The 25994-nt window shown below is 35.5% G+C and overlaps 1 protein-coding gene across 7 annotated transcripts in view; it reads left to right on the top strand.

Annotated features, from left to right (window-relative positions):
- The window catches only part of ARID4B (AT-rich interaction domain 4B), a 138261-nt gene that overhangs the window by 67022 nt on the left and 45245 nt on the right, over nt 1–25994 (top strand). For all 7 annotated transcript variants that reach the window (XM_044942036.2, XM_044942037.2, XM_044942035.2 and 4 more), the window contains exons 7-14: nt 3606–3697; nt 12327–12465; nt 16338–16417; nt 18047–18123; nt 19318–19472; nt 22697–22769; nt 24404–24498; nt 25489–25586. In XM_044942036.2, the coding sequence (XP_044797971.1) occupies nt 3606–3697; nt 12327–12465; nt 16338–16417; nt 18047–18123; nt 19318–19472; nt 22697–22769; nt 24404–24498; nt 25489–25586 (809 nt within the window). The remainder of the gene's footprint in view (nt 1–3605; nt 3698–12326; nt 12466–16337; nt 16418–18046; nt 18124–19317; nt 19473–22696; nt 22770–24403; nt 24499–25488; nt 25587–25994) is intronic.

The raw sequence follows: 25994 nt of genomic DNA, 5'->3' as shown, positions 1-25994 counted from the left end.
AAATTTTTGTCATCTTGATGAACTCTCCTTTTCCTAGTAGTGTTTTCTACACAAAAGCCTTCAGTAACCATTTGATGAATTAATTGTTAAGGTTTAAAGATAGGAAATACATATAACTTTGGGACAAGTACAGTAAATTTGGCTTCTTTCACTGATGACATTAACAGAATTCTGAGTTTATGGAGTTCTTAGAAATAATTTCATTTTCCTTAGAATATGTGATAATTATGGTGGGTTAATGAGTGTGAGAACTTGAACACTTGATTTTTCATCTAAGTGAAGATATGTATATGTCTTATTTACTTATTCCAATGAAGTATCTTAAGGAACTAATTTTGTCTTTGCCAGGAGAATTTTAAATTGGGATAGTTTATAAGATAGTTGTGGTATGAAGGCCGAAGCAGTGATATCTAGTAGCTCAATGTATCCACCTTAATTTCAGGAGGGATCAGTTTTACTCTGTGTATCTCTACGTGTTAAATTTCATGTTTTGCTAGAGGATATTAGAATACTCGTGTATTATTCCTTACCCATTGCCATATGCAGGTGCTATGCTAGGTACATGGATAAGCTAGATAGACATGGAATTTATCCTTGGCATCTGTTAGAGTGGTAATTTGAATAATATTCCAAAGTAGTTTTATCAGCTGGCATTCTCTTTGTGCAGTTACTACATGCAATTGAAAATGCTGAAGAAAGTTTAGATGAAATCCTAGCTCCACATTTCCTGCAGCCCATTTTAGATAACAGGGCTATCAGCATGTTTCCCCTAGGCCTGTGGAATTTTCTTCAGCCTTTAATATAGCCAGGAGTCTCTGGTTGTGCTCTCCAAGTATTTGTTGTAGTTGTTTAGTTGCTAAGACATGTCTAAAGGCAGGAGAAGAAGGGGACGACAGAGGATGAGATGGTTGGATGGCATCACCAACTCAGTGGACATGAGCTTGGGCAAGCTCGGGGAGTTGGTGATGGACAGGGAAGCCTGGTGTACTGCAGTCCATGGGGTTGCAAAGAGTTGGACATGACTGACTGACTGAACTGAAGTCGTGTCTGACTCTTTTGCTGCCCCATGGACTGTAGCCTGCCAGGCTCCTCTGTCTATGGAATTTTCTAGGCAAGAATACTGGAGTGGGTAGCCATTTCCTTCTCCAGTTCCTGACCCGGAATCGAATCCACGTCTCCTACACAGGCAGGCAGATTCTTTACTACTAAGCTACCAGGCAAGCCCTCTTAATTCTGACCATCCTTTACTCTTTTCTGTGAAGTGAAATAAAAGTGCTTCTGCTTTCCAGGATTGAGGCCAGGGACACAGGGCTGCTTTTAGCAATAAGACAATTGCTTCTTATTCTTCTAATTCTTTTTTAAATACTAGGGAGAGATTGTAGTTTATTTGGGAATTCCTGTATGTGATTGCTAGATAACTTTTCTGAAATTCTGGATATTTTCTTTCTTAAACCAAGTGAAATAACTAGCTGATACTGATAATAGAAATAAGATAGAAAGCTGATAGTTAAAGTTGCTCAGTGGTTTCCAACTCTTTGCAACCCCATGGACTATACAGTTTGTGGAATTCTTCGGGCCAGAATACTGGAGTGGGTAGCCTTTCCCTTCTCCAGGGGATCTTTCTCTACTTTTAAGAGAGTGGCCTTAGTCTTAGGGGAGGGGCATTTAATTTTTTTGTTAGCTTAGGAGAAATTGAGCCAAAATAATTTATTTTCCCTATTTACCAAATAGAGTGCTTTGAAATTTTCACACTTGGGAAGCATAATTAGGAGTTAATGACAGGTTACTTCTGAAAAGATTTTGTCTGGCATGTTATTGTATTTGGGCAAGCTTTTGCCTTCAGATATTTTTTTAAATGCCTGAATTCCAAGCTACATTTGAAAGATTTATATTTTTAGCCATATAAAAGTTATGATTTTTGTCTATCATTTCAAGAAATCAGTTTTTATTTAATGCTTTGTGGCTAGTGCCTTTTTTCTATACTGTATTCTTCATTGTTGGATACGTGTGTGTGTGTGTGTGTGTGTGTGTGTGTGTGTCCCTGGAGAAGGAAATGGCAACCCACTCCAGTATTATTGCTTGGAGAATTCCATGGACAGAGGAGCCTGGCGGGCTAGAGTCCACAGGGTCACAAAGAGTTGGACACAACAGAGCAACTATCACGTGTGTGTGTGTGTGTATACCTTAAACATATTTGCATATTCTAACAAATTATGTAAAATAAATTAATATGCCTCCTCCTTTCATGTTTTAGTTCACTGTTGCAACAAAATTATCTCAGTTTTAAGAATAAAAGTTAAAATTTTTCTTATAAATATTGGCATTAGTTTAAATATCTGATCTTTAAGATAATGGACACCCTTTCATATAACATTCTTGTTTGTAACTTTGAGACGTTTTTATCATAACTAGTTCCTTGCCCTCATTTCCACTGTGACAGTTTTCCTGGGATTTTTTGTTCCCCTTGTGTTCATAAAAATACCTGAAATAGCAAAGATTTTATTGGAGGTATAAAAGGAACAGTAAGTGGAAAATCTTTAAAATGCTGAAAAAGTTTGATTATTATCAAAATGATATTCAGAGAATTAAGTCAGTTGGGATAGCATCTTCAGATTGATACTTTAACTTTTTAGATATATAAACCTTTTAAGGAATTAATGCCACAAAACAATCCAAGAAGTCTCTGATACGGGGAAACGAAGGAATTTCAAAATCCCTTTTTTCACTGTGCTTTTAACCAACAACCAGTTCCTTCCCTGGAAATCAGGTTTTTTTTTGAGCAGGGTAAGAGACATGAATTGCCAGTTGATAACAAGAAGGAAGTGTTCACTTATTGATTATTGTCTTCATAGCAAGTATTGGATGTTGCTGTATTAAAAAGAAAGGGAAAATAAAAGTACTAACTTTAGGAAAACTAATTTTTACATTTTCCTTAAAAGTAGGATTTATTGTAGGGAATTCCCTGGCGGGCCAGTGATTAGGACTTGGTGCTTTCACTGCCAGGGCCTGGGTTTGATCCCTGATTGGGAAAATAGGATCCTGCTAAGTGCAGGGGGATTGGGGTGTAGGTTGCAGGGGTTATTACAGAAAATGTTTGCAGAGTCATAATGTCGCCTATCTGAGGCCCCTTTTTTAGGCGGTTGATGGTTATCCTGATAATTTAGTTTCCATTACTTATTAAGAATTCTGTTTTTTAGATTATGATTCCCTACATGCAAAGAAAATTTTGAGATACAGTTGGCCTCAATCTAGGGATTAGGTACTTACACATAGATTTCTCATCTCTCAAATCTGTGTTTCCACTGAGCTGTATTTGTTTTATATTTTAATCACTCTTAGAAGTCTGTCAACCCTCAAGTAGATAATGAAATTATCTAGAAAGAACACTAAATTTCTTTTCACTTTTTTCCAGTTATGAGCTCATTCATCTTCTAATAATTCTTTGAAGTGAAAGTTTTTAATCTTTAGGAAAGTTGTATTTTTGTCTCCCTTGGGAAGTTTTAAATCTAAAAATCTAAGGATATTCTTAAATTGATTTGATTTAAACAGGAAAACGAGAACTTGCAACTTAATAACTTTTGATGGGTTTATGTTCCTACCCACAGACATTAGACCAGCTCCCACTCACCAACCCTGAACATTTTGGCACTCCCGTCATAGGAAAGAAAACAAATAGAGGAAGAAGATCTAATCATATGTAAGTCCATTTTCATAACTGTTAGTTGAACCTGAATTCATTTCTCCTTCTAGTGTTGTTTTATAGTTGTTAATTTTAAATTGTAAATTTAAGTGCTAACTGAATCTACAAGTAACTTCAGACTCTCCTTGGCATGGGTGCTTGAGGATCTCCATGCTCAGCCAGCCTTAACAGCTATATTATTTATCTGCCTCCCAGTTCTCCTTACATGTATCTTATGCCAGTGTCAAAATGGATTTAGTCAATATTTCCTGAGTATCCTGAGTAATACACCCTCTGTTTTCCTGATATTGTGTTTTTTATTCATGCTGTTTTTTTCCTGTCTTAAATCCCACCCTTCCATGCCACTGGCTCACTCATTCTTCATTTCTCAGCCAGAAATGCCCAACCTTTCTGTGAACCATTTTGTGCCTCCCCTCTCTTTCCTTGGGCTTCGCTGGTGGCTCAGCTGGTAAGAATCGGCCTACAATGCGGGAGGCCTGGGTTCAATCCGTGGGTTGACAGACATGTTTTCTTCTCTGCTGAATCCTCTAAATTCTTTGCATTTATCTAATGTCATGGACAATATTTCACCTGTTATTATCATTGTCATGTTTGCTTTTGCTTCCTAATAATTTAAATCCTCCTGACAACCTAACTATCGTACTTGTTTTTATGTCTTCTTACTGTTGTGACACATACTATACATATTTAACAAATTGCTTTCGATGAAATATGCTTAGGCTCTTAAAGGCTTTAAATTAAAAGGGATCACAGGATCAAGGAGTCATGAAACTTCAGGTCATCAGAGATAAACAATCTTCTAACAGTTCCAGAAAGAAAAAATAGTTTATTGCTAAGGACTGAGAAGCAGAATGGCAGGTATCAGACTTCTCAGTAATAACACTAGGTGCTAGTGGTCAGTAGACTGGAGAGTGGAGAAAGGAAAATTGCTATTAAAGGGAGGACTTGTTATCACGTATGATGGAACATTAGGGGGAAATTAAAGATAACAATGGTAACAGATGGGAAAAAATAGCAAAGGCATTTAGTTACTCCTCTCAAAAATTATATTAGAAACACTGCATTAGTAGGATGGAGGGTAGAGAAGTTACTTAAATATAAAAGTCAAGTCCTTATAACAATGGAAGATCGATAGAATAGCATCTTAAATATATAAATATAGTGGTATAAGAATATTACTTAGCGATGAGGTTTTAACTGTCAGAGCTGAAAGAGTTAAAATTAAAAGCATTTGTCTCTGCAGAAGAAAATGGGAAAGGATGCGGCAGGAAAAAGTAGTTTTTAATTTATTCTCTTGGAGGTTGAATTGTTTAAAAACAGTTTTGAATATTTTACTTGGATAAAATTTGTAAAATATTAATGTGCCTGAGCTAAGTATTATCAGAGTAGGTATGAAAAATATTGAGTTGAATTATTGAAACTTTTAAATGGAAGTGAATGCTTTCATTCAAAATATAGAGTCAGGTATTAAATCTAATAGTGGCTAAGCTTTGGCAATAAAAATTAGGTAAACATGCTCTCTTATATAGCTTAGTTTCAGCCTGACAGCAAACTCATAAAGGTAGGTATTATGTTTATCCCTATTAAAAATTGGGGAAATTGGCCTCCGAGACAGTAACTAATCCAAGAAACACAGGAAGGAAAGGACCAGGACTTGAACTCTCCCATGTGGCATAGTCCTTTTCCCATTCAGACTCTTTCTTGTTCAGAGTATCACAGTTAATTTTCCAAATAAATTTTAACAGGAAATGAATAAGGACTCATTTGAAGGGGGAAATGAAAAGACAAATCCTTGCATTGATAAAATATTTATTATTGATTATTTTGCTGCTAATGATTTGGACCATGCGTTTCTTTTTCTTCCTTAATTCTTTGAATCTTTTAGAAAATGTTTTCTCAATTAATAGGTGACAGTTTCTCTCACTTGTGATGTAGCTTGCTGGTGACTTGATTATTTTTAGGATACCGAGGTTGTGATTATTATTTACTCTTCTTTGTGTAACATTTAAAATTTGAGTATTCTAGCCAGAAAGAAAAATAAGTAAAAAATGTACAATGACATTGTCAGTTTAGAAGAGTCCTGTTGTGATTAATAAATGTTATTGTGATCTGATACTGTTTTCAGGTTTTCAGAGGGCTATTATTTGCCATAACATATTCACTGAAGCACTTACAAGTTAAATATTTTGATATCCATTTGAAAATTAATAATTTCAATTGTGAATTAAAATTTTATCTATCATTGATCATTATAGTCTTCCCATAGCTTTATAGTCAACTCTTAATTAACTGTGGTTGATGATGTTGAAATAGTGAGGTGTGGGTATATTTAATGTAAGATTACTTTATTAGCAAAGATTTTCCACTTTTCTAGCTCTTAAGAGTGGAAGTGTGGCTGAGTTGAGAGTGTGAACAGTGGAAACTTTCCTGGTGGTCCAGTGGTTAGGACTCCATACTTCCACTGAAGGGGCAAGGGTTCAATGCCTGGTCAGGGAACTGAGATCCAGCATGTCTTGAGATGTGGCCAAAAAAAAAAAAAAAAAAACACAACAGAGATCTTAAGTGTGAACAGTGAAGCACAATAGCATGGGTTTGAATCCTGTTTTTGCCACTTCCTTGCTGTGTGACTTTGGGCAGCATGCTCAGTCTTTTCATACCTTAATTTTCTCATCTGTAAAATTGAGGTAATAGTATTCCCTGACTCTTAAGAGTTTAGTTTGAAAGAAAGAAAGTGAAGTCACTCAGTCATGTCCGACTCTTTGCGACCCCATGGACTGTAGCCTGCCAGGCTCCTCTGTCCGTGGGATTTTCCAGGCAAGAGTACTGGAGTGGGTTGCTATTTCCTTTCCCAGGGGATCATCCCAACCCAGGGATCTAACCCAGATCTTCTGCACTGCAGGTAGACTCTTGACTGTCTGAGCCACCAGGGAAGCCTGCAGAGTTGTTTCAAAGGTGAAATGAATTCATATCCTTAAAATGTTTATATAGTAATTACTGTTACTAATAATAATCACTTAGTAATCACTAAGACTTCCCTGTAGCTCAGATGGTAAAGAATCTGCCTGCAACACAGGAGACCCAGGTTTGATCCCTGAGTCGGGAAGATCCCCTAGAGAAGGAAATGACAACCCACTCCACTATTCTTGCCTGGAGAAGCCCATGAGAGGAGCCTGGCCAGCTACAGTCCATGGAGTGGTAAAGAGTCGGACACGACTAAGTGACTAACACACACACACATATATATACTAGATATCATCATCATCATCATGTATTGAATGAAAAAACTTTCATGAAATATCAGTATGTAACACGATTTCATTTACGTATAAAATTTGTTTATTTTTAAGTATGTAAAAATTCTGCTTACTAGTGTTTATGTCTGACAGAAAGGACTGTTTGGGGCTCTATTTTGTGAATTTAAAAACAACATGCCTTTGTTTTATATTATGTACATATTCTAGGGAATCCTTTTAATTTTGAAACAAATTTCATCTAATATTTAGACAATATTTTACCTTTCTACAGATGTCATCCAGAAGTGTAAAAATATTTTAAAATAAGGTAGTTTATGGACTGTCACATAGATTGATCTACAAAAATGACCAAAAAGAAATTCCGGAGGGCCCAGATCCAGTTGGGAAACTTCAGATTCCACAAGCTGTGCAGCACACACTCACACACACACACACACACAGCCAGCGCACACACACACCCAGCAGACCAAAAATTATAGTATATTAAAATATCTGTTATTGTTTCTTGGCTGATGTCTCCCTTTCTTGTATATGAGAAGAAAGCATGCAGTTGTCACTGAGCAAATTGATTTTCGTTTTCTAAAGACTCTAGCAAACACTGAGTTAGCGATTTTCCTGTTGAGAATTTGTGTGTACAATGAAAGATTTGCTGTAAATATGTGAAGTGTGAAGGCAGAACAAAGGTCGAGAATTACTACTGTAGGAAACGAAGTGCCACCTGTCTACAGTCTTGCTTCACTTGCTGCTTCTTCCATCTCACTACTGTGGTCATTCTTAGTGCCTCCTTGGTGCTCTAAGCATTGGCATGTAAGTGCCACTGGCAAACACCACAGCTTAAAATGCCCATCTCCTTAGATTACACTTCCTCAAAGTTCTTTCTTCCCTTTCTTCAGAGTGATTTTCTGCAACAAAATCTGGGACCTGCGTCTTAAGGTCATTTATCTGACCTTCATTTCCTCTTCCATTACTCAACTTGAAAAGGTCTTCATTATGGTTCTCTGATTGCCATTTAAAATTTGTACAAAGATAAATAAGGTTATCCTTCCCAGGATTCCCGGGACTCCATTGTTGCAGTGATAGATCACTACCTTTGTTTTCTTTTAAGAACTGTTAATCCACATACCAGTTAATTGGCCTCTAGTTATTCCAAAATTGATTATTTTTGACACCTTCCTTTCATGTATTTATAGTCTGCTTTTAATCCTAATGTATTCAGATATGTTTGAAAGATTATCATCCTGTAGCTTAATTTTTTAAAAGCAAGTTATTGATCCTTTTGATAATGTATAACTTGAGTGAATTTTTCCCTTATAATTTATATTGTATGCAGAAGTTTTCTTTGATTCTGCCTAAAGAATAGAATGCTGAAATTATAGAAATCTTTGTGCTCCTCCAAAAGTTTTTTCCAGTAACGTGGCCAAAGTGTATATGCAGCACTCTTTGTAGGAAAGCACTCTAGGCTGTTATCCTTCAGAAAAAGGATAAAGCAGAATAAGGCTTGTAATGATACTTGTTAGGTATTATTTGTGGGTAGTTTCTACCCAGTAACATTGCTAAGATTTACCCAATAAACTAGTGATTTGTACCGGATATTTACAGGTCTGCAGATCGATCTTGAATAATATTTTTATTGAGATATAATTCACATATAAAATTCACCCTTTTAAAATATTCAGTTTTCTTTTTTTTTTTTTAGTGCATTCACAAAATTTTACAATCAGCACCACTACCTAAGTCCAAAAGTTCTTTTTATTATTCACTGCTTTATTTTGATATGAGAATTTGATTCTAGTTTCCTTCTTGATAAAAACTGGGGAAAAATGTTTTATTGGTTAAATTCATACATTTTCGTATGATCTGTGTATTTTAATCTCTTAAGAGGCTACACATTTTTCCTGATAACTAATACAGATTTTGAATTTGCAGTACAAAATTTGAAGCTGAGTTAGTTGTTTGAAAGAGTAGGGATCACTGAAGTCCAAATTGCATTTTAAAGATCGAGCCTCTAAAGTTTCTGCCTCAGTTTTCTATCTGTACCTCATCATATGGTATTCTTTGGCACATGTCTAAGTTGCCAAATTCTTACTTGATTTATAATTAGTTTATAATTAATATCATGTGATCAGCTTTAAGTGACTAGCTGTTCATTTGTTTGGTAAACATTCCTATGTAATTAGCATTATTTCCAGTGGCATCATCACGTGTCATTTCCGCGACACTGGTTACTTTGTTGTGGCTCTATAAACACATACCTGGTACCAGAGAAGCAACAGTGTCACAGGGGAGTAAACACCAAGCAGAGTCTCTGCTTATTCTGTCTTTGCTCCCTTAAAATATTTCCAATGCTCATTTATTTTGGTGTATCAGTTTATTAAGGACTCATCTTATATAAACAATTTCCTGGGTACATTCCACTACAAGGAAAAATTACAGGAGTCTTAGGTATAAAGGTATGGTTTAAATTGGTTGTATACATTATGTTGATTGTATACATTATGTAATTGCAGGAGAAATAGAAATCAGAAGTATCACAGTAGAAAGAAATAAACCTGTTTAGTTCACTTATTTAGTCAGCAAATATTTATTGAGCATCTGTGTTGTGCCAAGCACTGTTGAAGTACATGGGATGTATCAATGAACAAAACAGGCATTCATAAAGTCTCTGGGAGACTTCCCATGTGGTCCAGTGGTTAAGGCTCCACACTTCAAATGCATTGGACATGGATTACATCCCTGGTCAGAGAATTAAAATCCCACATGCCATGCAGGGCAGCCAAAACACTTCCTCTACCTTTAGAGCTTACATTCTCTCATATGGAAAGAGATGGGGCAATACAGAAAAAAGAAGAATTAAGTAAATTATGTAGTATGATAGATTTGTCAGTGCTGTGGAAATAATAAAATAAGAGTGGGGGATTGGGATGGGCAGGTTGTAAATTTGAATAAGTGAGTGAAGTTGCTCAGTTGTGTCCTACTCTTGGCAATCCCGTGGACTGTAGCCCACCAGGCTCCTCCGTCCATGGGATTCTCCAGGCAAGAATACTGGAGTAGGTTGCCATTTCCTTCTCCAGGGGATCTTCCCGACCCAGGGATCGAACCCAGGTCTCCTGCATTGCAGGCAGACGCTTTAACCTCTGAGCCACCAGGGAAGCAAATTTGAATAAGGTGATCGTAATTGAAATGACATTTGAACAGAGACTTAGAGGAGGTGAAAAAGTTTCCAAGTGTCTGGGGATAAAGCATTCCAGGCTGTTTCTCTGCAAAGAAGAGTAGTAGCTGGTGGAGAAAGTGAGGTCAAGGGATCTTTTGTTGTTGTTTTTTTTTTTTAAGTGGAGGAAGTAACAGCATTTTCTTAGAAATAGCACAGTGCTAGGAGGACTCAAACTAGTAGAGGTAGAAAAACTGATAGAGGGGAGAGGTAGGAACATTGCTGGAACAAAAGCTTGAGGATGTGAGAGTGGAGAAGGGTGTCTAGTCCATGAGTGGGGAAGGTTTTGGAGTGGAACCTAGGTAGTAAAGTGGATGGATGTTCTATGTGGCCAGTCAGTTTATAGTGGATAGATAACTTTGTCGTGTCTGAAGTCTTCACGTTTGTTAAGTCTTAGGAAAGAAATTAGAACTTTTATACTATCGCAGATGATTGTGTTAGCCGAGTAAAGCCCAGTTTACAGATTTGATTAATGTTATTTGTGACATTGTGATTTTGTCTTGCTAATGATAATGGCATAGAGGGCATCCATAGCTGAATACATCCTCTGTGCTATTTTGAAAAAAGCAATAATTATGACTTTAAATTTGGTTGTGTTCTATAATCATTAGAAAGTGGAGAAATAAAAGTCCTTGTCTTTGAGAAGTTCTTCTAATCAAGTAGAAATCAGACTTGTGAAGGTCTGTCATTACTGTTCCAAGCTGTGTGCCTATTTGTAAGGTTTTACGCTCCACTAATATGAAAATATGTTGGTTTTTCCTGCTGCCTATTACCTACTTTCTAAGTAGGGGTTGAACTGCTTTAAGTGCCATTTTGAAGTACAGTGTTCTCAGTAGCAAACTTTGAAGATGTGGTTTGTTTTTTATCAGTGGACACTTTTTAGGTTAATTGAATAATCACTGAAATCAAATTATGATATTCCCCTTATCACTATAAAATGTTTAACAGTGTTATAATAGGTTTTGCTTCCTTTATATTTATGTTGGAATATATAGATATAATGAAGAAGGAAATGGCAACCCACTCCAGTATTCTTGCAGGGAAAATCTCATGGACTGAGGAGCACGGAGGGCTAGAGAGCATGCGATTGCAAAGAGTCGGACGCGGCTAAGCATGCAGCACATATAAATATGAGGGGATGACATTTGTATTGTCATGCTTTTTATTTTATAAAAATACCATATGTTTTTATTTTTCATTTTGTTGCAGTCTATTTATTCCACATTTCTTAATGCCTTTATTCTGGGCATTTTGAACATAGTAATTAGAATAGTTTTTTTTAATTTGAGTATAATTGCTTTACAATATTGTGTTAGCTTCTGCTGCACAACAAAGTGAATCAGCCGTATACGTACGTCCCCCTCCCTCCAAGCCTCCCACACGTCCCCCCGTTAGAATCCATTTTCTTTACTACTGACTGTGGGCTTTTTTAAAACCAGATTGAGAACTTTGTTTTGTGAGTTTGTGGTTTTTTTCTTTCCCCTCTCTTTCTAAGTTTTATTTTTTACTATACTTCCCTCTAACATCAAATGGGTGGTTTGAGTTCCTTTTTCTTCTTTTTAATTTATTCATAATACAGTGTAACCAAAAGGAGTTTTTCGCGTAATACAAAAGAACCATATTGTACATCTTATGAATACTTAGTTTTTATGTATCTGATATTAAGCATGGTAGTGGTGATGTCTTATCAGATTGTCTCCTCTCTCTACCCTGACCCTCTGTTAGTAAAGATCTCCCTTCCCCCTTTTGAAATTTGCTTTGTATGGGGAGTGCATTACCCTTTCTAGAATTCCTTTAATCTGAGAGGAGAATGTAGTGTATTTAGTGCAGTCTTCGGATGCTTAAAATGGGGCAAAATGGGGCCTTCAGGTTTTGAGAATTTGGGAACCAGTGCTGTTGTGTTTTGATCTTCCGTGTAATCTTTTAAAATAGCACTAAATAAATTCAGGACATTTTTAGGAAAATGCTCTGCTTTTCCTCTAGTGATAACCTTTTTTAAAAAAATTATTCTTTAGCAATTTAGAAAGCTATTAAACAATTTAATTTAGCCATTTTGTAGGTTATAGGAAACAGGATAGGATTTCTAGAAAACCTGTATTCATCAACTTGGCATGCTTATTCTTTGTGATGATAAATAGGAATATCTCATTTTTTCTCTCCCTAGACCAGAGGAAGAGTCTTCTTCATCCTCCAGTGATGAAGATGAGGATGATAGGAAACAGATTGATGAGCTTCTGGGAAAAGTTGTATGTGTAGATTACATTAGTTTGGATAAAAAGAAAGCACTGTGGTTTCCTGCATTGGTGAGTAATTTCAGTATAAGAGTTTAATTTTCAACTATATAAGTCATGAAGAAAGCAGTTGATTTTCTTAAAAATCAGTGTTTTTCATAGGTACAGAATGGGAAATGGTTTTAGCATCATTCAGTTCACACAGAATTACTTTGAAAACTGTTTCTGAGTACAAAGAACTTTTGAATTCATCCATGAAAAGCAAAATCATGGTAATTTTAGAGGCTTGGTATATTACACTGCTGAATTTTGGATAAAAAATTCCTTGTGCAAACTTTTAAAACTTCTAAATGTACCATGCAGAAGACTGCTAAAGAAGAACGGAATCTTGTTTTCTACTATTGTCTGCAAATAGTATCTATTTGTCATCATTTTTGTTGAACGTTTTGTATTCTATATCTTGAGTATTAAAAGTGTTTTGCACAAAATAAGTGCCTAATACATGTCAGCTCTTTTAATTTAAACTAATGAGGGCAGTTATTTTCATAAATGTAAATACTGTATAATACCTTTGTACCTCTTCGTATATCCATCTATCCATTCCTCATTTATCGGATGCCTGCTATGTGTAAGGATTGTGCTAAGATCTTTATGAGGATTATGAGGTATGTATTATTTATCCTCATTTAAAGATAAGGAAACTCAGTGTTAGAAGGGTTAAATAACCTGTCAAGCTTTGGGTTAATGGTAAGCAGAAAACTTAAGTCAGTGTATGTGGTCATTTCTTTTTTCCTAAAGCACTTAAGATTCTTTGTGAGCATTTCTTTTGAAAACGTGTTTTGAAAGAGCTTTGTGTGTCTTTTTCTAAAACAACAGGAACATTAAAATGTTCACTTTAGTATTTTCAATATTAATTTAACATTCTCATCATCATTTCTAAATAGTTTCCTGATGATGAGGAAAAGATTTACAATACCAAAAGGTTAGTAATCTGCTTAGTCAACCATTTCATTATTATTTTTAACATCTTAGCATTATTGATACATGTTATCCTCCATGCAAATTTGAGATCTCTTGGACAGTAATGGATAATTTTTATCAACGAGAGTGTGAAATTGTGTTCTGAATCAAACAGCCTTGACATAATCACATAAAATATTTGCATTTCTTTTTTGAAAGTAGTTTATAAATTGAGTAATGTTAACAAGTGCCTGGTAATAAAATATCATGTTAGAAAACAGTTGCATACTGCTAGGAACAATAAATAGCTACCATGTTTTGAGCACTTCCCCTGGCCAGGCACTGTGCTAACTTGTTAAGTAAGTGCACAGTCTCATTTCATCCTAATTGAGGCTGAAACATAAGTGCTATTTACCCCTATTTTAAGGGGTGGAAATCTTAGCTTCCCTGATTCACACAGTCCTGTTTTTCAGTTTCAGTCATCATTTTTCCTCTGAGCTTTAAATGTTGTTGTTTAGGGTTCAGAATGTATCACTCTATTTTTTCAGACTGATCTCATCCCCTTTAATAACATTGGTTGGAGGGATAATAAACTGAAATGTCTTAAGGACTGAGAAAATCAGATGCATGGGTAAATGGGATAAAATATGGATTTTAGTTCCTATAACAGAATGGAGAGTGGACCTGCTTACTTACACGCAAAGTCTATCATGTTTGTTTTTCAAAATCCAATCTCATGAGAAAGAAAAAAATGGGTGATTTGGCTCACAGTTTTAGACCTCTATTTAGGCTGTTTATTCCCAAGTTTATATCTTAGCGTTCAGACCTCTACTCTGAGCTCTGGACCTGAGTATCTGTCTATTCAGTATCTCTACTTGGTTGTCCTTTAGTCACCTGAAAACTTAACAAGCTTAATAAACCTAAACTTACTCTCTCCTCCCTGTATCCCCAAACTTGACCCCTCTCTATTGTTTCCTTTCCCTGCGAATGACACCATTAGCACAAGGTAGAAATGTAAGCATCCTTTTCTCTCTCACCTCTTCACTTCCCTAATTATCTCTAATATTTCTCATTCCTTTACTTTGCCATCACCACCACTTTATATCCAGGTCACCATCTCTCACCTGGATGATTTGCAGGAGTTTAATCTCTTTCAGCTCATGCCCTTCTCTGGTCCATTTTCTTTGTGACAGCCAAAAGTAATTTTAAGAAAGGCAATGGCAATTCTGTTATGACATTGTCTTGCTTCAGATCCTTCTCTGAGAGACTTCAGATTTGTGTCCTCAGAATTACCATGGCTTACAAAATGGACAAATCTAAGCTCTGCTTATCTTTCTTATTCAGCCCAGACAGAAAGTTAGCCATGTTGACCTTTTACTTCCTAGAATGGGTTGCCCTGCTTGCTGTGTCAGGCCCTTCCCATAATCCGTTTCCTCTTCTTGCAGCCTGGCCTACAGACATGTGTGTACACATCCATCCTTTGTCAAGTCAGTTCCTCCTCAGTTTTCAAAGCTTAGTGTAAATGTTGTGTCCTCAAGAAAGTGATTTCTGACCACCTAGATAATAGCAGTTAAATACATGTGCACTTAACTTGCTTAGTGCTTGTCTTCCCAGTTAGAATACACACTCACTGTGGGGAGAAACAGGGACTGTCTTGGCCTCTGTGCTCTAGTACACAGTACCTTGATGAAATAGTTTGTAGAGTGGATGAATGAATGGACAAATTAAGTATTTACTTCAGGACTCTTTTGAAATGATAGGAGTTTTCCTAGATGCTGATACATGTAAAAGCCTTTTCTTAGTGAATTATTTCATAATGCCATCAACATTTAAGCAATGCTTAATGGCAGTGCAATTACAATTATGGAAATTGTTAACCTTCTAGAGACTGAATTAGGGGAATTCCCTGTGCGATCCAGTGGTTAGGACCAGTGCTTCCACTGCGGGAGGAATGTTCAGTCATAGGTTGAGAAACAGATCCTGCGTAACACACGATGCAGCCAAAACATTAAAAAATAGATTAGAAAAAAAGTGAATTAAAGACTGAATTAGAACTTACGTATTTCTGGCTCCTCTCAAACCTGTAGTGAGAATACATGCATTTAAGTACTATTGTGGCATTTTTCAGAGCTAATGAGACAGTCCTTAAATCTGTCATACTTATTTAGCCCATTTTTTTTTTCATTAAAAAACCAAACTATGATGTTGTTCTTGATATAGATAGTGAACTCTCTTGGAATTAAAATAATGAAAATTTATAGGTGTCTTGAATTAATATTATCTTTGAGAAGGCATGCTTTATCCTTACTTTCAGTAATAGCTGGAGTGACTTCAAATAAAATCTTTTATTTTGGTAGTAGTAAATGTTATGTAGATTCCAGGAAGGTACTCACTTTAAAATCATTTATTTTTAGAATGGGTAGTATTATAGAGAAATTTTAGTATTATTAATATTCGTGTTTAGACGTAAATAATAGCCAGCTCATCATCTCTGTCTTTTTCAAGATAGAGGCTGCTCTGGTTAAGATTCTGATACCCTGCTTTGGTCCCGCCAGCCCTGCTGCAGACCTTCTGTTGGACTAGCTCTCCCTGCTCTCCCTCTTTCCACGCCTGCGCCACTCTCATCCAGTTTTCTGTTCCTGCCTAGACTTGGTCCATAGCATCAGTCTAGTCATAGGCACGATTGTGTTCTCAACATCATGCCTGTGTCAAAAATTAATGTGGATAATCCAGAGAGCTGGAAGGATATAGAAAATAAAATACTTGTGTGCATTCCCCCATATGTATGTGTGTGTTTTAGGATATAAACTTTAAATTACTTGTGTATATTGTTACGCATGTGTATGTGTTTTTACCCTCAACTAAAATTAGTTTTTAAATTTTAAGCTGAAACTATTTTTTAAGATTTAAATAATTGATATTTATGTAACTATCTATAAACAGTGCTTTTAGTCATAATAGTTTCATACTTTTTTTTTAAAAAGGTGGTATGTCCTGACTGTAGTGATGAAATTGCTGTGAAAAAGGATAATATTCTTGTGCGATCTTTCAAAGATGGCAAATTGTAAGTATAATTCACTTGGTATGAAAAATAAGCTGCTTTTCCAGATTAGGATGATAAATTATAAATTAGTTATTTCCAGTGATGTTCTGCTTTTCCTTTTTATCATTCAGAGTGTTTCAAAGCATGATCATCTTTCATATTATCATTAAGTGTAGTAGTCTTAAAATATGTCTTGTTCATTTGGTCTTTTCTAAGCTATATTCTCAATGCTGTCTAATTTATCAAAATTTGCCTATATAATAACTGATGGTTTATTGAAAATTCAGTATATCTACCACGTCTAATATTTCATGGATATATTAATTGATATATATTTATTGTTTTGACTGTCTAATTAGGATTTTCTAACATTTTAAATTACTTCTAAATGAGTGTGGTAATACCTGTTGGCTGAATTTTGCAGTAGTCTTAAGGTTTAAAATGAGTTACTATAAATGTATGTTGGATATTAAGACAATGAATTTTCATGTAGAACTTTTCTAAAACTGAGTTATCATTTTCTATGGGTGTTTTTACCCTTTAAGAATTGTGTGACTAGAAAATCCATGTATTTTATGTTGTTGTTTTGCCTTATTGGGTGACTGCTTTAAAAAGATCATGATACTTTAAGATTGGTTTTTGGATTTTCAAGTTCTGAAACATGACTTAAAAATAATCTATATGAAACCCACTTTCACAAAAATTTGAGCATTGAAATTGAATACTAGTTTGTTGATACTAAGAAATTACTATGAACTTTTTTATTTTTAAAAGAATAAAATATTATAAATTAAATTATATAATGTCTGAGATTTGCTTCAAAATAATCCAGTTGTGGGAGGAGGTAAGTAGGGGTGTAAATGAGACACTGACTCTGAGTTAATGATTGTTGTAGTTGGATGATGGATTCGTGGGAGTTCATTTTACTGTTATGCTTCTGTATATATTTGAAATTCTTAAATTTAAAGTTTAAAAAGAGGCAGGCTGAAAAGTGTATTTGGAATAGTTTTTAGACTTCTGTGGATTGGTTGAAACAAACCAAGTGCAGAAAAGCTGAATGATGATTTATTCATGTAAAGTAAGAAATGTGACATAAATGATAAAATGACCTCTCCCAGTTGCTTGCATCCAAACCCTTCTTATAGTTTCTACATGAAAGAACTTCAATTGTATATTAGAAGTTTGCTTTGAACCTAGAATTCAGTTTAAAAAGATTATTGAACATTTTACATTATAAAACAGTACATTTTCTTCCAATCTTAAATTTATTTATTTCTTGAGATTATCTTAAGATGGTGGCAAATTCTTGCTGTTTAACTTATTTTTTATTGGATTGATGCATTCTGCTATGTAAACACTTTAATTGATTATTTTCAGGGTTTCAATATTTTTAGTATTGCATTTAACCAGGTACTCTGAGAATTCCTTGTTTATAAAACATCTGTTAGGGTGGGGTCCTTCTGTGGATGATTACATTTTTAATGTCCTGCCTAGTATTTTGTTTGAGACTTGCAACCCTGTGTGCAGTCATTTCCTTCAGTGTTACCATGTTCTCAGTATCTTTCTGTGGTAGGTAATTGGACTCTTAATTAATCTTTATTGTGTTTTTGTGGGTTTTTTCCTTTAAAAAAAAAACAAAAAAAAATACAGTACTTCAGTACCAAGGAAGGATGTCCATGAAATTACTAGTGACACTGTACCAAAGCCTGATGCTGTATTAAAACAAGGTAAGGATAATTTTGGAACAAATTACATTTAATTTAAAAACTGATGGGGCATGCCCTGGTGGTCCATTGGTGGACTCTGTGCTTTCACTGCTGGAGCCCAGCTTCGATTCTGGTCAGAGAACTAAGATCTCATAGGTCACACAGTGTGGCCAAACAGAGAGGAAAGAAAAACTAAGGAAGTATTTCTGAAGATTAAATATTCTTTTGGTCTTAACAATTTTTTTTTTTAGTGAAGTCTTTGAAGTTACGTTTGGTCCTATGCGACTTCTGCTTTTTGTGAACCAATGTGTCTTTTGTTATCATAGTATTCTCTACTTTTTTTTTTAGCTTATAATTGGTATAGTTATCTAAAAAAGATCAAGAACAAGATCATCAGCTATCACTGTAGTCTGGCCTAGTAAATAAAATATCAGTTCCTGAGGATGGTAAACACAGGAGTCAAAGTAGTCTTAATTTTTGTCATTTCTTGTAATAGTAGTTATATTTTATTGGGGAATATGCTGTAATTACATCTCTTACTTGATTTTTGGCACTGCAAATAACTTTATTTTTTTCTTTGCCCATGTTCACCAAATCAGATAATACACTATATAGACTGGTTAAAAATCATCAAGATTTATGGTAGAGAATTTATTTCTCTGTATTGTAAAGTGAGAATAACTATTTCTAGTTATTTATCTAGTTAAATTAATCATTGCTGCTGCTGCTAAGTCGCTTCAGTCATGTCCGACTCTGTGCGACCCCATGGACTGCAGCCTACCGGGCTTCCCTGTCCCTGGGATTCTCCAGGCAAGAACACTGGAGTGGGTTGCCATTCCCTTCTCCAATGCATGAAAGTGAAAAGTGAAAGTGAAGTCGCTCAGTCGTGTCTGACTAGACACTCTTAATTTTTGTTTTAAAAGAATATATCTAAAAAAAAAAAAAAGAATATATCTGCCCCTTTTTCTTGTCTTTGTTTGAACCTACGTCACCTAAGTTTTGCCATCTATAAAATAGATACCTAATGCCTAAGACTGGTAAGATTAATGGGCTGCTACATGGAAAAGCAGTTAGCACAGTGCCTAGCCCATAGCAGCCACTTCATAAATGTCAGTGGTGGCAGCACAGTAGTTTTTATGTCTTTATCCTGTTAATATTTTTAGACAAATCAGTTGTCTTAATTTCTCCAGTTGATAGTTTGTTACCTCTTTCCAGCCTTTGATCAGGCACTTGAATTTCACAAAAGTAGAACTATTCCTGCTAACTGGAAGACTGAATTGAAAGAAGATAGTTCTAGCAGTGAAGCAGAGGAAGAAGAGGAGGAGGAAGATGATGAAAAAGAAAAGGAGGATAACAGCAGCGAAGAAGAGGTGAGTAAAAAGACTTATTGCCTTTTACAATGAAAAACAGTTGAGTTCCCCTTGGGATTTGGCATGAAGTCATTAATCACTTAAGTATTTTTAGTATTAGAAGTGTTTTATAATACAGTTGTTCTTGTGTATTCATCATAATCAAATAGTTGGCTTACTTAACTTGCTTACTTAACCTTAAAATAGAAATATGGTTTTGTGAAATTAAAAATATTAAGTATAGTAATCCCTGTAACCTCAAAAATATTTCTTAATCTTCAGTCCATAGTGTATTTAAATGTCAAATCAGTATGTCATACACCTGAAATTATACAGTATTGTGTGTCATCTATAGTTCAGTTAAAAAAAGGGAAAAAATGTTTCTTAACACAGCACAACTCTACTTTCATATGCTGTTTAACATCACGTGGACAGTTGTGACCTCATACTGTGTTTACATCTGCATATTTTATTACAGTATCTCATAAAGAATAAAATGTGTCTTTTATCTAATGTTAAAGGAATAATCAGCATAAAAGTAAAGATTAATATCTTTGATTCAAAGAATCAATACAAAGATTTTTGTATTAGATTTTATCTAATTCAAAATAAGACATCTGTGAATTTATACGGATCAAGGAGCTAAATTTAGACTTTATTGTAGCTGGTACTTTAGGTCCATCGATGACAAGTACTGACAGAATCGCCCCTAATACCGCCAGTGACAGTGCACCACTGTGCTCCTTGCTGGTCTGCTGAATGGCTTTATGAAAATAAGTGGGGGAACAGTGATGCAGATAATGGTAGCTGCAATACTTGATCATTGTATTTAACGTTTTTAGGAAACAAAGATAAGTTCATGTCAATATGTACTATTTTAGGTAAGTTATGAAATTTTGCCATGTAACTGTAATAAACAACTATTGATGAAGTAGGAACATGTTAAAGTTTAGGTTTTATAATATAGTGATCTAAAGTTTCCCTGGCGTCGGTCTTCCCCATTGCTTTCTATTTAAAATGTTAAAAATAAGCCATCAGTCCCTTGCTTAAGGCTTCTCAGGTGGTGCAGTGGTAAAGAATCTGCCTGCAGTGCAGGAGACACAAGAGATGCAGGTTCAATCCCTGGGTCAGGAAGATCCCCTTGGATTAGGAAATGGCCACCCACTCTTGTATTCTTGCCTGAAAATTCCTTGGACTGGTGGGCTACAGTCCGAATGACTTATTACTCTGGAAGTCAGGCTTTACTTTCAGAACCTCGCTTTATAGCCTAACCTGTGCTCTCGTTTTTTCCGTCACTTCTTCTGGTATATTCTCCTACTTTTATTTTTTTGTTTGTTTTTGGTGGTACCACATGGCTTTCCAGATCTTAGTTCCCCAACCAGGTGTTGAACCCGGGCCCTTGGCAGTAAAAGTGTAAATTTCTAACATTGGCCCTCCAGGGAATTCCCTACCCTCCTCCTTTGAACTAGGTTGTAGCAACATCAAATTACAAACCTTTGTTTCTACTCACTTCTGTACAAACCAATACCTTTGTCCACGGTGCCCTTCCCCACCCTGCCCTTTGTCAGCATGACACACTCCTGTTGAGTTTTTTAAACCTTACTAACCTGTTTTCCCTGTAAAGGAGAGAAAGGTGATGACCTTCTGTAAGAAAAGTTAATCACTCCATTTGATAGTCTAAACAGATAACCACTCCTTGTAGAAATTTTTACCTACATATATACATGCATTACATATGTGCATGTATTTATTTTCTGTTTGTTTTTTGCCCTACTAATCAATAGGCTCCTCAAGGGTCAGGAGTCCATCTTACTTGTACTCATAGTGTCTGTCATAGTGTGTAACATGGAACAGATGATCAGTAAATATTAGTTACCAAAACTTGTGTTACTTAGATTTATGTTAAGCAAATGTGGTTTCCAGTTTAAATAGTTTTTTTTAAAGTTAAATATAGACTTCACTTAACATTTTTTGCAGTAGGAATAAATTTGGTGGTTTATGAAAGTCACATATTGTACCATGGGGGCATTTAAGAAAATACCTAGAAAACAGTATTCCTTAGACTTACATCTGACCACCTTACCAAAATGCAGTGCATGTGGATCATATTTAGGTTGAGAAAAAACAAATTTTATCATAAGCAAACTAATAATTGTCATTTATTCTTCTCTGCCCAATTATTAGCAAGCATAGGTGATCGATACAAGTTTTTGTTGTCTTTAACTTCCTTTTTTCTGCTCGCTTTTAAGATAGAGGCCAGTCTCACGCCAGCAGTGGTTTTAGACACATGATTTTTAAAATTAGAATGATATATTTAGGCTATCAGTTGAAAAGTATTCTCCTGACTTTTACCACTCGGAATACTTGAGTAACTGTAAAGCCTCAGTGTGTATTTTGAATCCCTTCCTCTGCAGTTACCCTGATCATGCTCTGTAATGGCAGTCACCATCGCTTGTTTCTCTTTTGACTCAGCACCTTGCACAGTGCCTACACTCACTGGTGCTCATTAAATGTTTGTTGATGGTCACTGAATTGATGAGTTCCTCCATCTCACCTACTACCCTGCTCCTTGCAGGTTGCTTCAGGACCAGCTCCCTACTGCCACAGCCCCTGGCCACAGCAGCAAGAAGCTAGTCCCTCCCTTGTAATTGATAAATCGGGGAACTATTTTATTACTTGAAGATTTCCCTAAGTCTGAATCTTCAGGTATTGTAGATCAAGTTTGTTCCCCACTTTACTGATTTTATAAGCTTGAAGTACTATACTGTGGGGCCGAATATAATGAAGGATCATTTTAGTTGCAGCTGATGGGGCCCTCACTTCTTTAGTTCCTGGAGGAGCAAGAGTAGAGTCTGTTTCGATGTTAAGCCCTGACCCAAATTAATTTAAGTGAGAGTAGGTCTTCTTGAGCCTGTGACCGTGATTTAAAGACTAGATCTCTGATGTGGTAAAAAGTTCACGAACCATCTTGTTGGTCTCATTTCTTATATGAGCATTTACATTTGGGATTGTCACTATTGAGATAACCTTTTAGGACATAGTTCTCTGTAAAGCATAACATGTCTAGACTTTCTGGTTTTGAATAGCTTAGTGTTAAGTAATTTTTTTTTTTTTTTTTTTTTTGTAAAAAGCCTTTGAAATATTCTAGTGAGTATTAGTCTTTGCTGTTGGTAAGAAATCTGCTTGTGTTATTAAAATGCTTAACTGAGGAAAATAATATTTTATTCTTCTGTGACTAAAATTAGGAAGAAATAGAACCATTTCCAGAGGAAAGGGAGAACTTTCTTCAGCAGTTATACAAATTTATGGAAGATAGAGGTGAGTGTTTTTCCTTTGATTCATTATTAATGTAGATATCAGATACTGTCTTAAAAATAAGAATTCTGTTGATTAAGCTGCATGTCACTGGCAGTCATGGCTATCATTTTGATTACCAGTATCACCAGCACCCTCGTGTAATGTCTGTCACGAAGTAAGTAGAATGTGGGATTTGACAGTATTTTGATGGATGTTATGGCCATGGACCCATAAATAACTGTATTTTGTCCTGTCTTTCCCACCACTTCTTTGGGGGACCCCAAAGAACCTTTACATTAGAAAACAGTAACAGAATGGGAATCATAGTGTCTTTTTATTTGAGCCTCCATGTATGCCTGTAGAAAAGCCTCTTCTCTAAAATCACTGCCAGCCCCAAGATGTATGTGTTTGTGTATGTGAGTGAGAGAGACACGCAGACAGACACGGCATCATCCTAAGATGGGCCGTAAGTCTTCTTATGACTTAGCTACATAAAACGAAGAACAAAATTAAACCATCTGTAGAGAAAGGTGACCAAGTCTCAAGGTGAGCCTTGTCTTAACTTTTTGAATCTGCCTTTGTGGTTCAAGAAGTATAAGCATGGGTAATTAACACTAACTTTTAACTTGGAGTGATCACCTGGTCGTCTAGTAACTGTGGCCCTTTTTATTTCTTATCTGCTGTTATGAGTGTAGTTTCTCCTTTCCTGTAAAGATGCTAGCAAGGTAGAGGGCAGAGGCTCAAAGCTTTCTGACTTGAAGAAAAAGACAAAATGAATGAATGATACTTAGAAGGGCTACCATGCTCTGTGAATTCATGTGTTTTTAATCCGGTTTTGTATTGTTGATGAGTAGCTGTGGGCTTGGTCTTCTTTTTGCTCTCATAAATTATAGTGGCTACTACAATGTAGCTATCTTTTTATTCTTCAGTATAAAATGTCCTTGATTTATGTGTTTATTTGTGTGCATGGAGGCTTGGCCTAAGAAGGCAGGCTATTTCTTAAGCTTTTTTTTATATAAGCTAATTTAAAAAGTGAAGAAAATGAATAAAATCTAATATTAGAAAAAAATGAAGAGTATGATTATCCCCGTCATATATTTTTTGGAAAGGGCAATAAGTTATGTATCTCTATCCTGTTATTTTCTCTTAATCACATTCTAACAGTCTGATAGTTTCAGTATCCTTCTGCTTTTTTACATCCTAGAATAAACAACACTATAACTTTACTCTAGAGTTACTTACTTTGTAGAATAGTAGGAAGTTAGTAAAATACAAAGACAATAAAAGGTAATTCCCATTATGAAGCAGTTGCCCATCAATTATCTCAACACTGTTTTCAGTTCTACCAAACATTGTTACCCAGATGTTTTAAAATTTTTTGTTGGTATTTTATTTTGCTTCATTTACTGTTTATTCTTTTGCTTATCAGGGAAATGAAAGTGGAATAAAATATAAATAAAGTTTCAAAAATCTGCTGTAGGAAAAAAGGTTTTGATTAAAACGGATTTAAGTAGATATATTTTTGATTAACCAGGGATGTTTCTCTCATATAGACACAGATTGCACTGTGTATATTTGATGGTAATGTTTGAATCTTTTCAAAATTTAAATAAATACGAAGCATGGTTCTGATATATCCGTGTTTTCTTTAATAGGCACACCTATTAACAAACGACCTGTGCTTGGATATCGAAATTTGAATCTCTTTAAGTTATTCAGGCTTGTACACAAACTTGGAGGATTTGATAATGTAAGTATTACGATCAAAAGTGAAACATGTTCTTCATACAAAAACTTAAGAATAAAAGGAAAAGAAAATGGAGAGTACAAGTTAGAAATAGCTAGCTTCCTCAGACCAAATTTAAATTTGAAGATTTTTAAAAATGAGCTTTCCAGTTTACTATTAAGTTTGTCAAACTTTCATAAGCTATCTGAGTCATAACACAGCCATGTTAGTGGAAATTCTTTCTGTGTCTCTCTTCTATTAGACTGTAAGATCGGTAAGAGCAGGGATCTGTCTTCGTATTCTTTATATCCTTGATCTCTACCACTGTGCCTTACATATATAGAAAACATTATTTGCATATATATGTGTGCATATATTTAGAAAGTCTTTGTTGAACTGAGGAAATTATCTTAAAGTTGCCATGATGTATGGTACTCATCTAGTTAAGACTATTCTGGGGGGAGGAAAGGTACATTGTGTTACTAGGATTCATGAAACAACTTTATTATTAGCTTATAGAAATCATACTTCATTGAAATTTTTTTTAATCTGTCATTTCATTTAGATTTTGATTCAGGAATGTAGATGTTTTCTTATTTACCATAGCAGGGTTTATTTAAACGTCGAACGGGGACTTCCCTGGCTATCTAATGGTTAAGACTCTGAACTTCCCCTGTAGGGGAAGCAAGGTTGATCCCTGGTCAGGGAACTGGAATCCTGCATGCCTTGAGGCATGGCCAAAAAGGTAAAACGTCAAATGACCTAGGATTTCAGCATTTATAATTCTCTGAGATTTGTTAGAATACTAAAGCTTAACTTAAAAACATTGCTGTAAACCAGACTATTTTATTTAGAATTTATCAAAATTGGTATTTTTCATTCCTTGAGACTAGAAACAACAAATACAGAACTACATAATATATACACACACACAAACATACACATTTGGTATTTATCAAAGTTTTTTCATATTCCCCACCTTTTGATTTTTGAATTTTCATTTTACTCTTTTAGATTGAAAGCGGGGCTGTTTGGAAACAAGTCTACCAAGATCTTGGAATCCCTGTCTTAAATTCAGCTGCAGGATACAATGTTAAATGTGCTTATAAAAAGTAAGTCCATGCACTGGATATAGCTATATTCAACAGTATTTTACCTAGAAAGCAGGATGAAATTTACCATATAACTAAGGCTAGTAATTTCGAGGAAGGTTTACTAGAGTAATCACTCTATAATAGCATTTTCTAGAGTGTAGCCCATGAATATTCAGTTCAGTTCAGTCGCATCCAACTCTTTGCGACCCCATGGACTACAGCACGCCAGGCCTCCCTGTCCATCACCAACTCCAGGAGTTTACTCAAACTCATGTCCATTGAGTTGATGATGCCATCCACCATCTCCTCCTCTGTCGTTCCCTTCTTCTCCCGCCTTCAGTCTTTCCCAGCATCGGGGTCTTTTCACGTGAATCAGTTCTTTGCATCAGGTGGCCAAAGTATTGGGGTCTTTTCCCATGAATCAGT

This window comes from Bubalus bubalis, chromosome 4 (genome assembly GCF_019923935.1).
Source record: "Bubalus bubalis isolate 160015118507 breed Murrah chromosome 4, NDDB_SH_1, whole genome shotgun sequence".
NCBI classification, from domain to species: domain Eukaryota; kingdom Metazoa; phylum Chordata; class Mammalia; order Artiodactyla; family Bovidae; genus Bubalus; species Bubalus bubalis.
The sequence above is the reverse complement of the archived record's forward strand: the minus strand, read 5'-3'. Positions and strand labels throughout refer to the sequence as shown.